Below are 15,498 nucleotides of genomic sequence, written 5' to 3' on the forward strand. Positions count from 1 at the left end.
GTTCCGGTCCTGGCGGAGTGATATCTGTGTCACAGGGAGCAGAGGCTGTCAGTAGACAGCAGCTTCTTCACTGATTGTCTCGTGTCTCCTTCAGCAAGTAAGTGCTGAGCTGAGGAGAGGGCAGGCTCAGGGGAAATCAGCAGCAGCCAAAAGCCACCAAAGCACAGAGGGACAGACAGTATGAGGAAAGTGGGGTCCAGCAAGTCTGCAGTGAATGTTGCTTAAATAAGGTATTGTCATTGTCACTAAAAAAACAGCTTCTTTCTTCACCTATGCCATGCCTCTGTTGCACATGATTGATGATACAGCAGCTAAATCTGATCATTATCATCATGTTAATCACACAGTTCAGGTGCATTGAACCACAGCATCTGTATTGTGTGATTATTATCATGATGATAATGATGATGATCACAGGACGGACAGTGAAAAGCATTCTTAGGCCTCATTTAGGGCCCTTTTAGGGACACCCGGACACTTGGCGTTGCAGATATGTGTCTCCTGTGCAGGGCCATCTTTTACCAGCATGGGATGCACAAAGTGTTGTGTGCGCATCCGCCTCGCCTGCCAGTGTCCTATTAATTTCTACTGGGAAACGCAGTTGCATGGGTACAACCACTGGGTCCTATTCTAACATGCAGGTAGGTGTGGGTGCAGGTCCAAATAGAAATGAATGGGAAGCTGGCACGTGGACGCCCACAATACTTTGTGCACCCCCATGCTGGTAAAAATACAGCTCTGAACAGGAGACACAACCTACACTTTCTTCATGTGAATGGGCCCCTTACACTTGTGTTTAGGGTGTAGAAAAAAACTTTTTTTTTTTTTACCATCCCCAAACATTCACCCTTATACTGCAAAACAGCAGAGGATGGATACTATATGATGTGGCCATGATGCTTTTTGTGTAGCAAAAATGATCCCCATGGTTGTGTTCAGCCGCCACTTGCACCTGTTTTCCTGGGCTCTCCCATTCCAACAGGTTGGGTTGGCATTGCACAAAGGAGAAGAAGGAACACATGTTTCTTTCTCTCCTCTGTGAAAAATAAAGCTGGAGGCTTTGCGTGTGTGTGGGGGGGCCTCCATGTCCATTTTGCTTGGGGCCCCCAAATTCCTTCAAACGGCCCTGTGTATTGGTGGCTCTTGTTACCAAGACAGTGATGGGAAAATTAACATTTTAGGGTTGTTACTGAAATACAAGGTAAAGTCTTCCAATAGGAACACCTATTGCAGCTATATCTGTCTTTTCTGTTGTGGCTCCAGAACAGGAAGCTAGTGGAAATCTTGTCAACCAGACACAGATAGCAAAAAATAAAACTGAAAGGGATGCTAACCATTGTTGCTAACCAGTAGCTTTAAATATACTTCAACATCTTCCTGTTTAAAGTAAAGCTGGGTACACACGGATTGAAATTCAGCAGATTCAGCAGGGACCGGCCTGATTTTGATCTGTGTGTAGCCCTCTCTTTAGCAGAAGCTGATTGTTAGAACACCTTCTGTCAGTCCTGCTGGAAAACCTTGTTCAATCAGTGGCATGTAGCCAATCGGATGCAGTGCTGATCAGTATATTCCAACAGCAAGGGGCCCAGTTGTCAGAATACAATAGCACAGTGGGGAGGATTCCAGCATCCACCTTATTTGAGTGGATGCAGAAACCTGTGAGACTTTTTTTTTTTTCATTCAGCCCACTGGTTGAATATAGAGTGTGTACTCCACTTAAGGGTTCATGCACACTGCTGCTCCTAAACTGACGTTTTTGGGGCTATGGGCATTCCTTGCTTAAGCCCCTGATCTCCCCTCAATAAAATATAAAAGGCTTTTAGAGGAGTTTAGGAGCAGCAGTGTTTAGAGTCAGTCAAAGTTCCTTCTCCTGTACACAGAAGAATCGCATTCACAGTCGCTAAGTGGTTAGCAATTCTGCCTAGCAGCACCAGGGTCATTGGTTCGAATCCCAACCACGGCACTACCTGTCTGGAGTTTGCATGTTCTCCCTGTGCCTATGTAGGTTTCCTCCCACACTCCAAAAGGCATGGTGGTAGGTTAATTGGCTCCTGTCTAAATTGGTCCTAGTGTGTGTATGTATGAATGTGAGTTAGGGACCTTAGATTGTAAGCTCCTAAAGGGCTGGGACTGATGTGAATGTACAATATTTATGTAAAGCGCTGCATAAATTCATGCCGCTATACAAGTATCTGTAAAATTAATAATAATTCAGGAGTGGAACTTTTGGGCATAAAAACGGCAAACGCCCCCAAGCACATTTAGAGCTTGAGTGTTCTTAATTTCAATGGCCAGAATAAATTATAATTCTAGCCAATGCATTAAGTGCCTAAATGTATTTGAAAAACTGTGGCTTAGGTGCGTTTTTAATTCTGATTTCTCCTATCAGGAAAAACAGTGTTTTTAATAAACCAGTGTGCATAACATTTTATTGTACATGTATATGCTATGAGGAAGGCGCAAAGCCGAAACGCTCAGAATTTGTCACGTCACTGCTATCCATGCTGGAATAAAGAATTTTACTTGAAAGAAGCCTTTTCGTGTGCCGGCTTTATTCATATAACATTTGGTTTGGACATTCAGCCTGAGCACCGACACTTAGCTCTTTATCTTCTCACAGTGCGGTGGAGCTAGGGTGAGTTGTTGTCTACTATTTGTCTTCAGGCCGGGTCCAGAGGCGCAGGTGCAGGCCTGTGGACAACGGCTGAAGAAAAAGGTGGAGAAGTGCAGCAAAAATCTCCACCCCTACAGCCACCTCCACCATATACATAGGCAGGGCAAAGGGGGTGGAGTTGAGGGCAAAGCAAAGGGGAGGGATAGAAAAATTAGGTTTCGCTTAGGGTGTCAAAAATTCTTGCACCAGCTCTGAATGAAATAATGGGTATAGGACATCTAGAGGCAGGTGTATCTATTGTAGAATTTAAATTGTCACTAAACCCACATCATAAAAAAACTATGAATAAATGGTGTATTACATGCTGTTAAAACTCACTCAGTCACTATGAGATTCGTTTTTCTGTATTCTGCAAAAAACCTGGTTGATCCTGCTGCTCTCTATCTCCAATTTCTGTCCATGTCCCCAATGCAGCTAGGGATTTTGCAACTGTGGTGGCAACTCTGCACATGCTCAGTTTTCAGTGAGTTTATATGCTGAGCATTTCCTCCCTATCGCATCTGAGCAGCCCATGTGACTATAGAGTCACACATGTGGGTGTAGACACAGTGGTAAATGACAGCCCACTCTCTCCCTCCTCCTCCCTGCCCACTAACCAGCTAAACACAATGGGGGTGGGATATTACATGTAGAATAAAGGAGGCTTCACCTCCCTCTTATTCTAAGGCACAGGCTGGAGGGGTGTGACTGGCAGAAATCTGCCCATGCCATGTTATTTCCACAAAATAATAAAGATTTATTTTCAAATATATATATATATATATATATATATATATATATATATATATATATGTGTATATGTGTATATGTGTATATATATATATATATATATATATATATATATATATATATATATATAAATGACGATTTAAAACAGTTTATTGATAATATTTATTTTTACTCTGTATTCTAAAAGCTGTTTTTTGTATTTTGAACATGACCAGCAGCAGAGGACTAGAAGCTCCTCCTGCTTTTGTTTCCCTGCAGACAGGCTGAAAAAGATCTGGGTCATGTGACAGCTGTATATCCATTAGGAAAAAGGTACTTGGATTTTTTTTTTATTAAAATAATTACAGTGGCATCTTCCACATACAGAAACAGAAGGGATAATGTACATTAAACAGTGTGTGTTTAGTATCACTTTAAGGTGGCAGGCAAGATCCGTAATTTTCTATTACGGATGCTCTCCCACACCCTTCTTTAATATCTAAACTGGCAATCTGAGTAGGCAGCAATTTCTGTAAAACAAAACTTATTTACAGAAAAGAAAGACTGTCAACACAGTGCTAAACAAACCATACTGGGCCGCAACCTAAAACTGTTTATGAAAAGTATTCATTGCATTTTCCCTTTGCAAAGAAATCCTAAAACCTGATTAAACAGGAGACAAAATTCTTAGAGTCAGCAAGTCTGGAAACAGACGAGTGCTTGCAGTTGCCAATAAACCTCTTGACTTATTGGCTCTAACTTTTTTCATCACTAGTTTATTAAATCACTTTTTTTTTCCTAGACACATGAGCTATAAACTTACCACAGCAGCAAATATATACTTTTGGTCTTTTTCTTGAAGAAACAGCAACACGTCAGTTAAAAGTAGAGCTTGGATATCTAAAATATAAAAAAATAGGTTTAAGTTTTGAAACTTTTCTTCTGAATAAATATTTGTTGAGAGTCTGAATCAAGACGTGTGAAGCCAAGCATTGACTTGTAATTTTTCTGTTCCAGAATGAAACTCTCCCAGCAAAAACAGCACAGTCTTGTACAATGCAGGTTAAGATCTCACAGCCAACATGGTGTCTGCGGTACATAATCCAGCGTAACCAGTTTCTTTCAGGCCTGCATTGGCTATAAACGTTTCAGTCCAGAGCACAAAGACTGAAAGACATTAAGTCCCCAACAATATGCCATTATGTGAATTTTCGGCACGTAAACAGGAGTTTGGTAGTTTAGTTTGCCAAATGTTTTATGATACCCCCTACTAGCCCTCCCACATTTTGGAATGAACAGAAACAGCCCTATTCTCTCAATGTATATACGCTTGGCTGAACTTTACATAAAACCACACAAGTAGTAACATGGAGACTACTAGGTCTTTTGGTTTTATTTCATCACTGAGAATAAAGGCAAGGACTCTCTTGTGAGAGGTTGACTATGTACCAAAAACTGGAAATTATTTTGCAAGCTGATATTAACAATTCTTGAAAAAAAAAAAAAAATGTGCTTTTGACTTTGAAATGCTAGAGATGGAACTGGCAGTAGAAAGAACCACTATGAGTTCTATATAGTAGGAATTGGACTACTTGCTGCCAGAACCCTTCGATAATTGGGCAAGGCAAGATTTGGTGAAAGAAGGACCTCAGTGTGTTATTGCACTTTGAGCAACAACATACCAATAGTATTAAGGCTAGGTATGTTATATGGAAAAAATATACAACAAAGTTGGTTTATATGAAAATATGAATGAGATTAGCTTAGGCAATTCCAGTCCCTCATCCTACTTGGTCACATCAAAAGGTCCACTTCTCTTTCCCAACTGGGTTTTTTAAAACAAGGTGGCTCAGCAGCTTAACAGTGTCCTGTAGAAGAAAGAAATAGGCCTTTTAGGGGAGGAGGAACTTGGCATATATTTTGGAGGAGGTTTTGGTGAAGGAAATCATGTGTGTAGAGGAGTTGTGCCTTCGCATGATATAGCTGAGGAAAATAAAAGAACATTAGGAATGTTAAATTCCTCTATACGAGTGGAGGATACTTTGTGAGTACCAGATTTTATCATTTAGGTTTGCAGAAGTACAATAGCTGGGCATAATTCCCATGTGTTTGGACAAAATGACAATGATAACTATTTGAAGACTATAACTCATGTCTTACTAAGGTAGGCTAAAACCAGAAAGCAATATATTGGTGCAGGCCTTGTATTTATGCAATATTATATATCCAAAGACATGCTGGTAGGTTAATTGGCTCCTGTCTAAATTGGCCCTAATATGTGTATGTATGTATGTGAGTTAGGGGCCTTAGATTGTAAGCTCCCTGAGGGCAGGGACTGATGTGAATGTACAATATATGTGTAAAGTGCTGCGTAAATTGATGGAGCTATACAAGTACCTGTAATAAATAAATAAATAAATATTACATATTGACAGTGGGGGACATTTGGACTGAGGGTATGGTAGTTAGGCTGCACAATCTAAACTAATTTAACTGTAGGTATATTAAAGAATACTAGAATATTTATAATGCTTTTTGAAGGATATTTATTTTAATTAGTTAATGCAGCCTCTAACGTTAAGGAGTAAATTAAATCAGACTTTAAAGTGAAACTGAACTCAAACTCCATGTTTCAGAGAACATCCAAAATGGTGATTGTAATGGTTATTGTAATCCTAATCTAAAAACTGTATCTTTTTTCTAAAATTACTCCCAAAACAATATGCGGTGCATCTTTTGGTATGTGAGGGGGCTTAGGCACTCCCGTGCTTACAGACTCATAGCTGTATATCTGTAGTGTGAGTTGCTGGGGAAGCAAAGTCTTGTTTCTATTAAGTTGGTCTGCCTTCAGAGAAAATGTACATATTTGTCAGCACACCATGGATCGTCAATTATGTCTGATTCTTTTACTGAAAAATAATCACAGAAGACATAATGCAACATTTCGTAGCCACGCAGGACCCCTTCGTCAGGCATATGATAATGCATTCACAGAGAGAGACAGTGCAGAATAAGGCATGGTAAATCCGTAATGGGGAAAAAATCCTCTGCAGAGAGGCAACTGTCACTATTAGTTATTAGAGCGTTGCCTTCTGCCTACCATTTTTAGGGCACAGATTCCAGAGTTCAGTTCCTCTTCAATAATTTGTGCTACGTTTTTATTAAAGACTAGAAAATCTGCTCAAAGTATTTTGAGATTACAATGCCAAGCTATGTGAAGGATTTGACCCAGATCGGGGTACAGCAAGTTCCTTGGCAGTGGGAAGCGATCCAAACTAAATATATATGGAATAACCTAGGTCTAACAGAACTGACTACAGCAACACTGACTCTCACCTCACCTCGTTCCCTGCTTTCTTCACACAGAAGAAACATGGCTATTCCATTATTCCAAAGGAAATCATAGGATACATTGGTCCTCTCACACTCAGGACTGTAAAACATATTCCCCCACCAATCGGCTTCATCTCAGGACATATTTCCATAACAGACAAAAAATATGTGTGCTTACTAAAGCCTATGGGGCACAGAAGTCTATAAATCCATTTCCTTTTGTAATATTGTTTTTATATTATCAATGCCTTGTACAGTTAAGTGATTCATTGAAAAGAAAACTGCTACATAAACAAATTATTATTATTACTGATAACAGTGAATACCTTTAAACCTCCCTGTGGCAGTTTTCCACAGGAGGACACCTTCATACAGTAGCACCCGCTCTTTATTCTTTAGGTCTTGCTTTGTAAAGACATGTCCATTCTTCATCTTAGTGAAGGTCTTGTTCTCAATCTTGTTCACAAACTCTTCAAGTCTTTGTTTTCTCTCAAATTCACTGACTTTTAGGTCCACTGCAGCAATCATATCCTTGATTAGGCACAGGGCCCGGCAAAGATCTTTGTGCTCATCATTTCCCTCTAACAATAAGACATGAGACGTGTTAAGAAGAAATGTATGCAGACAATTTACATATAATGTACATTCACCTCAGTTAAGCCCTAAAGGAGCTTACAATCTAAGGTCCCTATCTCACATTGATACATACACATACATACATTCAAAGTGTTTATCAGGATACAAAGAGGAAAGAGCCTACACCAATGGCATAGTGATCTAAGAAAAAAAGCCTTCTTATAAACTTGCATGGCAAGGTAACAGAGTCATATTAAACACATGCTTGGTAAAATGAAATAGGCAACAACAGGTGTCCTGCAAAACAGAAGGAAAATACTTCCCTCTCCAACTCTCTGTGCCACCCAACGCTGCCCTAATGTAGAGAAATCGTCATCTAAAGTAATTTCAGAAACCAACACCTCCTGGAATGACAATCTTCTGGTCATTCACTGTGCTCAGTGGTTTCTGCTGTTGACCCATACGTCATTATAGGCCATTAGGTCTACTTAAGGTGTATGTTACCCCAACATTTCATACTTATTTATTTCAGGGGCTTACTGTATATAGCGCTGTCAATTTACACAGCACTTTACATGAGTTACATTTACATTTGAGTCCAGCTGTGTTTGATTATACTGATTGGACTTGATTAGGAAAGCCACACACCTCTCTATATAAGACCTTTCAGATCACAATGCATGTCAGAGCAAATGAGAATCATGAGGTCAAAGGAACTGCCTGAAGAGCTCAGAGACAGAATTGTGGCAAGGCACAGATCTGGCCAAGGTTACAAAAAGATTTCTGCTGCACTTAAGGTTCCTAACAGCACAGTGGCCTCCATAATCCTCAAATGGAAGACGTTTGGGACGACCAGAACCCTTCCTAGAGCTGGCCGTCCGGCCAAACTGAGCTATCGGGGGAGAAGAGCCTTGGTGAGAGAGGTAAAGAAGAACCCAAAGATCACTGTGGCTGAGCTCCAGAGATGCAGTCAGGAGATGGGAGAAAGTTGTAGAAAGTCAACCATCACTGCAGCCCTCCACCAGTCGGGGCTTTATGGCAGAGTGGCCCGACGGAAGCCTCTTCTCAGTGTAAGACACATGAAAGCCCGCATGGAGTTTGCTAAAAAACACCTGAAGGACTCCAAGATGGTGAGAAATAAGATTCTCTGGTCTGATGAGACCAAAATAGAACTTTTTGGCCTTAATTCTATGCGGTATGTGTGGAGAAAACCAGGCACTGCTCATCACCTGTCCAATACAGTCCCAACAGTGAAGCATGGTGGTGGCAGCATCATGCTGTGGGGGTGTTTTTCAGCTGCAGGGACAGGACGACTGGTTGCAATCGAGGGAAAGATGAATGCGGCCAAGTACAGGGATATCCTGGACAAAAACCTTCTCCAGAGTGCTCTGGACCTCAGACTGGGCCGAAAGTTTACCTTCCAACAAGACAATGACCCTAAGCACACAGCTAAAATAACGAAGGAGTGGCTTCACAACAACTCTGTGACTGTTCTTGAATGGCCCAGCCAGAGCCCTGACTTAAACCCAATTGAGCATCTCTGGAGAGACCTAAAAATGGCTGTCCACCAACGTTTACCATCCAACCTGACAGAACTGGAGAGGATCTGCAAGGAGGAATGGCAGAGGATCCCCAAATCCAGGTGTGAAAGACTTGTTGCATCTTTCCCAAAAAGACTCCTGGCTGTATTAGATCAAAAGGGGGCTTCTACTAAATACTGAGCAAAGGGTCTGAATACTTAAGACCATGTGATATTTCAGTTTTTCTTTTTTAATAAATCTGCAACAATGTCAACAATTCTGTGTTTTTCTGTCAGTATGGGGTGCTATGTGTACATTCATGAGGAAGAAGAATGAACCTAAATGATTTTAGCAAATTGCTGCAATATAACAAAGAGTGAAACATTTAAGGGGGTCTGAATACTTTCCGTACCCACTGTATATATAATGTACGTTTACTTTAGTCCTTGCCCTCAAGAAGCTTATAATCTAAGGTCCCTAACTCACATGCATACTCACACATACCAGGGTCTATTTAGGCAGCAGGCAATATTCCTACCAGCATGTCTTTGGATTAAAGCAGGCATGTCCAACCCGCGGCCCGGAACCACAGGCAATGTGGCCCACCGCCGGAGGCTCACAGACACCTGCAAGTGCTGTGTGATCTCCCGGCTGCCGCGGGAGACTTAGGATGTCTGCAGTCAGTGACAGAGCCGCTGCTTCTTTTATAGTTCCGGCTCTGTCACAGGTGGAATGATATGAAATGCACTCTGCCTGTGACAGGAGCCATACAGGAAGCGGTGGCTCTGCTCTCTACTGCAGTCGCTGCTTCCTCCAGCAGTACCCGACGTTATGACCGGCAGTACCCGCATGACCAGCATTACCCGCCAGCAGTGCCAGCATTACCCACCCGCAGTAACCACCAGCATTACCCACCAGCAGTAACCGCCAAAAGTACCCGCCCCAGTAACCACCAGCATTACCCACCAACACTACCCGCCAGCAGTACCCACCAGCAGTACCCACCAACACTACCCACCAGCATTACCCACCAGCAGTAATCACCAGCAGTAACCACCAGCATTACCCACCAGCAGTAACCGCCAGCAGTAACCGCCAGCACTACCCACCGACAGTACTCAGCAGTAACCGCCAGCGGTAACCACCAGCATTACCCGCCAGCATTACCCACTAGCAGTAACTGCCAGCAGTACCCGCCAACAGTCTGCAAAATAAGTAGAAAGGGTATGTGCATCAGCGTGTGTAAATTGTTGCAATATGTTTTTTAATAACTAGTTGTGTTTTGTCATAATAGGTCATGTCCTTGTTCATACATGTATGAATAAGGACATGACATTTTCTGGCTGAATAAGTCATATGTGCTAGGGGTGACACTAGCCCCCAGCACATAACTGTAAATATCCCAGCATGTGCAGTGTTTCTGACTCCTACCACCATCACCACTTCACATCACTGAAGTGGCGATGGTGGTTAGAGTGTTCCTTTAATATCTCTCAGAAGAAGTAAACCTCTGAATACTGATTGCATTTAATTTCATCATCCTCTAGTTGTGTTAAATTTGTGCGGGTGGGGTAGGGGGGCGCGGCAGCGCGGCAGCACGGCAAGGGTGCGGCGGCGTTTTATTACTTATATACCTTAACTATAGTACAGTATATATTTTATATGCGGCCCGAGAAAATTTCTCTACACTCAATGTGGTCCAGAGAAGGAATTCACAGCCCTGAGTTAGGACAGCCATACACAGTTTGAATCTTGAGCGGTTCAGCAGGAACTGGCCGAGATTCGAATCGGCAGGCTGAATGAACCAAGTGGGCAGGCTGAATGTACCAAGTTGATCGATCGATCAACTTGGGGACAACAAACCTGCCAGATTCTCTTGCAATTATCGCTAGTGGCTGCTTTAGCAGGAAGCAGAAAATGGCTTGGGAGGAGGCATTCCCCTGTCGGCACTGTCTGTGTTGAAGGGGGAATCGTGCACGTTTCTTTCCTACAACCCATGGTTGCAGGAAAGAAATTCACACCATGTATGGCCTGCCTTAGTTCTTTTTCACAGGAGAGCAAAGCATTATGAAAAATCCTGCTCTAATCTACAATCATCTAAGCTAAGAATGAGAATTTAGGTAAATTTTCACCATAGACAAGCCTTTCTTAACCTTTTTAACACAGAGGAGTCCTTGAAATAACTGTCCGGTGTCAGGGAACCCTTGCTAATAATTAATATATCTACAACTCAGTGTGATCGTCAGTGGGAAGAATGCTCCTTACACTTGTGATCATTGGGAAGAATTACCCTCTTATAGATAGCTAAAAAGATCAATGGAGTCAGTGAGAACTTATCACGTTTATGGTGTTTATTCATTTATATTACTGCACGCGTATTTAAAATTAATTTTATGACTGTTAAGGTTTTTAAGCGCTACACTTGATTTTTATAAAAGAATTGCAAATGTGAAGCCAAAAAATGTGAATTCAGTGATTCTTTGATTATGAGGGAAATTACAGCTGTGGATTCCCTTCTTAATGTTAAACGTGGTGTTTGGTATCCACATCTGTCATTACAATCATAATCAAATTCACACTGAATTCAGTTTTTGGCTTTCTTTGTTTTATTTTTTCAATTTGTAGTGACACACAAGAGTTTGATATATTTGCATTGCACTATTGTATTGCACATACTATTTAATTTATCTTTGTGCTGCACTATTGTTTAGTGATGTTTATTTTGCTATGTATTATGCTATTGTGCTAGCCGCTATGTTTTTAATATCCAATAGAGCCCTAGTGCTTTTTTTAGTTCCTATTAATAGTCTATTTGTGATCTGATCTAAATATTTGAAATAAGATTAGCGAGTAGTATAGAACAAGCAGTATGCAGTGCTATTAAAGCGATATTAAACCCAAAACCAAAAATGTAATATACTGCAGCTTACCAATCATTAGATGTACTGGCTGCATTAGTCTTTTTTTAGGCTTTTTTTCCTGTTTTAACCTAGTGATCTATTGCCTAGTACACATGATCAGAAAATTGAATGAAAAATACCGCTTTGGAAGCTTATCATACAATAATCCGATCATTAGTACACAGCTTTCAATAGCGGATAACAGTTCATCCGAAGGGACAAAGAGAAAACAGTTTCTCATTCGATGCAGTAGTCGTCCTAACAAAAAAAAAAACAAAAAAAAAATCGGAAGAGCAAGACTATGCATGCTGCGAAACGAAGGAATACGTTACAGTAATATAATACATAGCCTCACTTCCGTAGTTGTATTTTGCCGTACAAGAATTTTCGTAACTTTAGTAAACTCTTCATTTTGCATACGAGACTAGCAAGAAAAAAAAAATGGACGATCATTCGTCAGATATTCTCGTTGTGTGTACAAGGCATAAGAATTGGTAATCTACAATATAAAAAATGTTTCTTTTTAGGTTTAATATTGCTGTAAAGTACAGATTGTGTATTAAATGTGCAAAAACACCCTGCTACCATATGTAAGTACATAGAGACCAGGTTTGTAAAATATTACCACTAACAAACACTCATAAGGGTGTTTACATTTTAAATAAAAGTGAGTTACCAGCCTAGAGATTTTACACTAACCTGGAGTATAACGCAATATCCTCTCCACAAGAACTGGATATTTGGTGATGCGCTGCGTTACTAGAAGAATACATTCAGGGATACCTCTGCGACGAGCTTGCAAATTGCTGTTTGTCACCTTTAAAAACAAAATATATCATACAGGGATACAAGCCTTCAGATCAAACTACAAGCCACAGCTTCATTTTATCAGGGAACGGGTTACTGTCTATTCACATAAAAGGCCACAGGGTGGCAGTGCAGTATCAGAATTAGCTTACACTTTCATATTTTCACAAAGAAAATGAATAGAGGTCATTGCATAGAAAACGGTTGATCGGACACGTCATGTGCACCTTTTTTGGTTTTCTATTTGCAATCTTGGTCAAAATACACCTTGTGAAATTAGGAGTCTTTTCAAATAAACCTCTGTGTGGGAATTTGTAAAGTATTAAAGAAAAAAAAGATATTTAAAGGACATCCAAAAAAAAAAAAAAGAAAGTAGTCAAAAATCATATTAGTAAAAAAAATCCTAATTAGAATAATGCCTGTTCAGTGTTTTTGTACTATACTCAAGCCATCAGCTTGGCATGACAGCTAAGCAAATAGCATTTTCACATTTTCAGAAGGCGATGAAAGCAATGGCAATGTATAATTTCCCTCTGTAAAATATTCCTTTAATTTTACTCTTCCTAAACGGTTTCCTACTTTCACCTATGAAGTGCATATGCCTCCTGCTTTTGAGGGGCAGGGGTTTCCCCGTGTGTACTCTCATTTATTAGATGTTTTAAATAAATTGCTAAACAGCTCCGAGACTACTTCTACGCAAATCGCTTGGCTTTTTCTCCTATGTCGCACCTCAGCCTTGGAAAACCTATCTGCTTTCCAAGACTGGGCTGCGCTGCAACAGAAAAAAGTACTCAAGACTAAGCAAAGTAGGCCAAGTCTAGATACTCTCCAGATGCTCAACAAGTTATACACAGAACTGCTGAAAGAGAGCTGTATTTAAACAATGCATATTAGTGTTCATGCAGGCTGAGTGCAGACAGAATTATTATTTATTCACTCTCGCTGCTTTCAAGGAATTAAAAATTGGCTCCGTTAATGGTATAAATTTGTGTTACTTTATTATCCTTACATTTAACAATTACATCATTATTCTTCAAAAACTGAAAGAACAAATATTTTCTGTTCTGATGCATGTGTTCATTTTCTAAACTGCAATGGACAAACTTGGAATGTGATTGGCTGCTATAGGCAACACTTTTCATTACTTCAGCTTTAAAGAATTCCATTTTACTAATGAATATATCTGTGCTTTTACTGTGCCTGGAAATGGGACAAATAAGGTGAGCAGTTCTAGAGGCACAAATGTCATAGGGGCCCAGAGAGAGGAACCATCTGCTAGTGTCCTCCACTAAATGTATCTCTTACTCTTGCACATATTAAAGCATATCCAAACCAAAAAACGAAAATGGAATATATTACAGCTTCCCAGTCCTTAACCACTTGCCTACAGTGCACTTTCACCCCCTTCCTGCCCAGACCGATTTTCAGCTTTCAGCGCTCTCACACTTTGACTGAGAATTACTCAGTCATGCAACACTGTACCCATACAAAAATTGTGTCCTTTTTTTCACACAAATAGAGCTTTCTTTTGATGGTATTTGATCAATACTGGGTTTTTTATTTTTTGTGCTATAAATAAAAAAAGACTGAAAATATCGTGAAAAAACGCATTTTTCTTTGTTTCTGTCATAAAATTTTGCAAATTAGTCATTTTTCTTCACAAATTTTGGCCAAAATTTATACTGCTACTTATCTTTGGTAAAAAAAACCCAAAAAAGTGTATATTATTTGGTCTTTGTGAAAGTTATAGAGTCCACAAGTTATGGTGCTATTCATTGAAAATTGATCACACTTGATCACACCTGATGTACTGAAGGCCTATCTCATTTCTTGAGACACTAAAAGGTCAGGAAAGTACAAATACCCCCCAAATGACCCCTTTTTGGAAAGTAGACATTCCAAGGTATTTAATAAGGGGCATGATGAGTTTTTTGAAGTTGTCATTTTTTCCCACAATGCTATGCAAAATGAAGATTTATTTTTTTTTATTTTTTTTTTTTTACAAATTGCCGTATTAACAGGTTATTTCTCTCACACAGCACATGTATACTTGCAACTACACCCCAAAACACATTCTACTACTCCGCCTGAGTATGGCGATACCACATGTGTGAGACTTTTTCACAGCCTGGCCACATACAGAGGCCTAACATCCAAGTAGCAGCGTTCGGCATTCTAGGAGCACAAATTACACATATCATTTCCTGACAACCCATCGCACTTTTGAAGGCCCTGGAGCACCAGGACAATGGAAACCCCCATAAAATGACCCCATTTTGGAAAGCAAACAGCCCAACGTATAATTTTTGAGGCATAATGAGTCTTTTGAATATGTCATTTTTTTCCACAAGTTTTTGGAAAATGTGGAAAGAAAATGAAAACATTTTTTTTACACAAAGCTGTCCATTTATGCAATATTTCTAACACATCGCATGTACATAGCAAAACTTGCACCCCAAAATACATTCTGCTATTCCTCCTGAGTATGGCGATACCACATGTGTAACACTTTTTCACAGCCTGGCCACATACATAGGCCTCACATCCAAGTAGCGCTTTACACAAAGTTGTCCATTTATCCACTTTAAGACTGGGCCTATTTTTGACACTTGGTGTTTACAAGCTAAAATCATTTTTTTTGCTAGAAAACTACTTTGAACCCCCAAACATTATATATTTTTTTTTAGCAGAGACCCTAGAGAATAAAATGGAGATCGTTGCAATATTTTTTATCACACCATATTTGCGCAGCAGTCTTCCAAATGCGATTTTTTTGAAAAAAATTCACTTTTTTGAACTAAAAAATAAGAAAACAGTAAATTTAGCCCAATTTTTTTCCATAATGTGAAAGATAATGTTACGCCGAGTAATTAGATACCCAACATGTCATGCTTCAAAATTGCGCATGCTCACAGAATGGCGCCAAACATTGGTACTTAAAAATCCCCATAGGCAACATTTTAAAAATTTCTGCAGGTTA

At 40.0% G+C, this 15,498-nt stretch overlaps 1 protein-coding gene across 3 annotated transcripts in view; it reads right to left on the minus strand.

Annotated features, from left to right (window-relative positions):
- Positions 1–15,498, minus strand: part of ARHGEF28 (Rho guanine nucleotide exchange factor 28) — a 354,612-nt gene that overhangs the window by 51,105 nt on the left and 288,009 nt on the right. For all 3 annotated transcript variants that reach the window (XM_082272798.1, XM_082272799.1, XM_082272800.1), the window contains 3 exons: positions 12,411–12,528; positions 7,042–7,296; positions 4,206–4,282 (listed from right to left, as the gene is read on the minus strand). In XM_082272798.1, the coding sequence (XP_082128924.1) occupies positions 4,206–4,282; positions 7,042–7,296; positions 12,411–12,528 (450 nt within the window). The remainder of the gene's footprint in view (positions 1–4,205; positions 4,283–7,041; positions 7,297–12,410; positions 12,529–15,498) is intronic.

The sequence above is a fragment of the Pelophylax lessonae genome (genome assembly GCF_965119305.1).
Source record: "Pelophylax lessonae genome assembly, chromosome: 1".
Taxonomy (NCBI): Eukaryota; Metazoa; Chordata; class Amphibia; order Anura; family Ranidae; genus Pelophylax; species Pelophylax lessonae.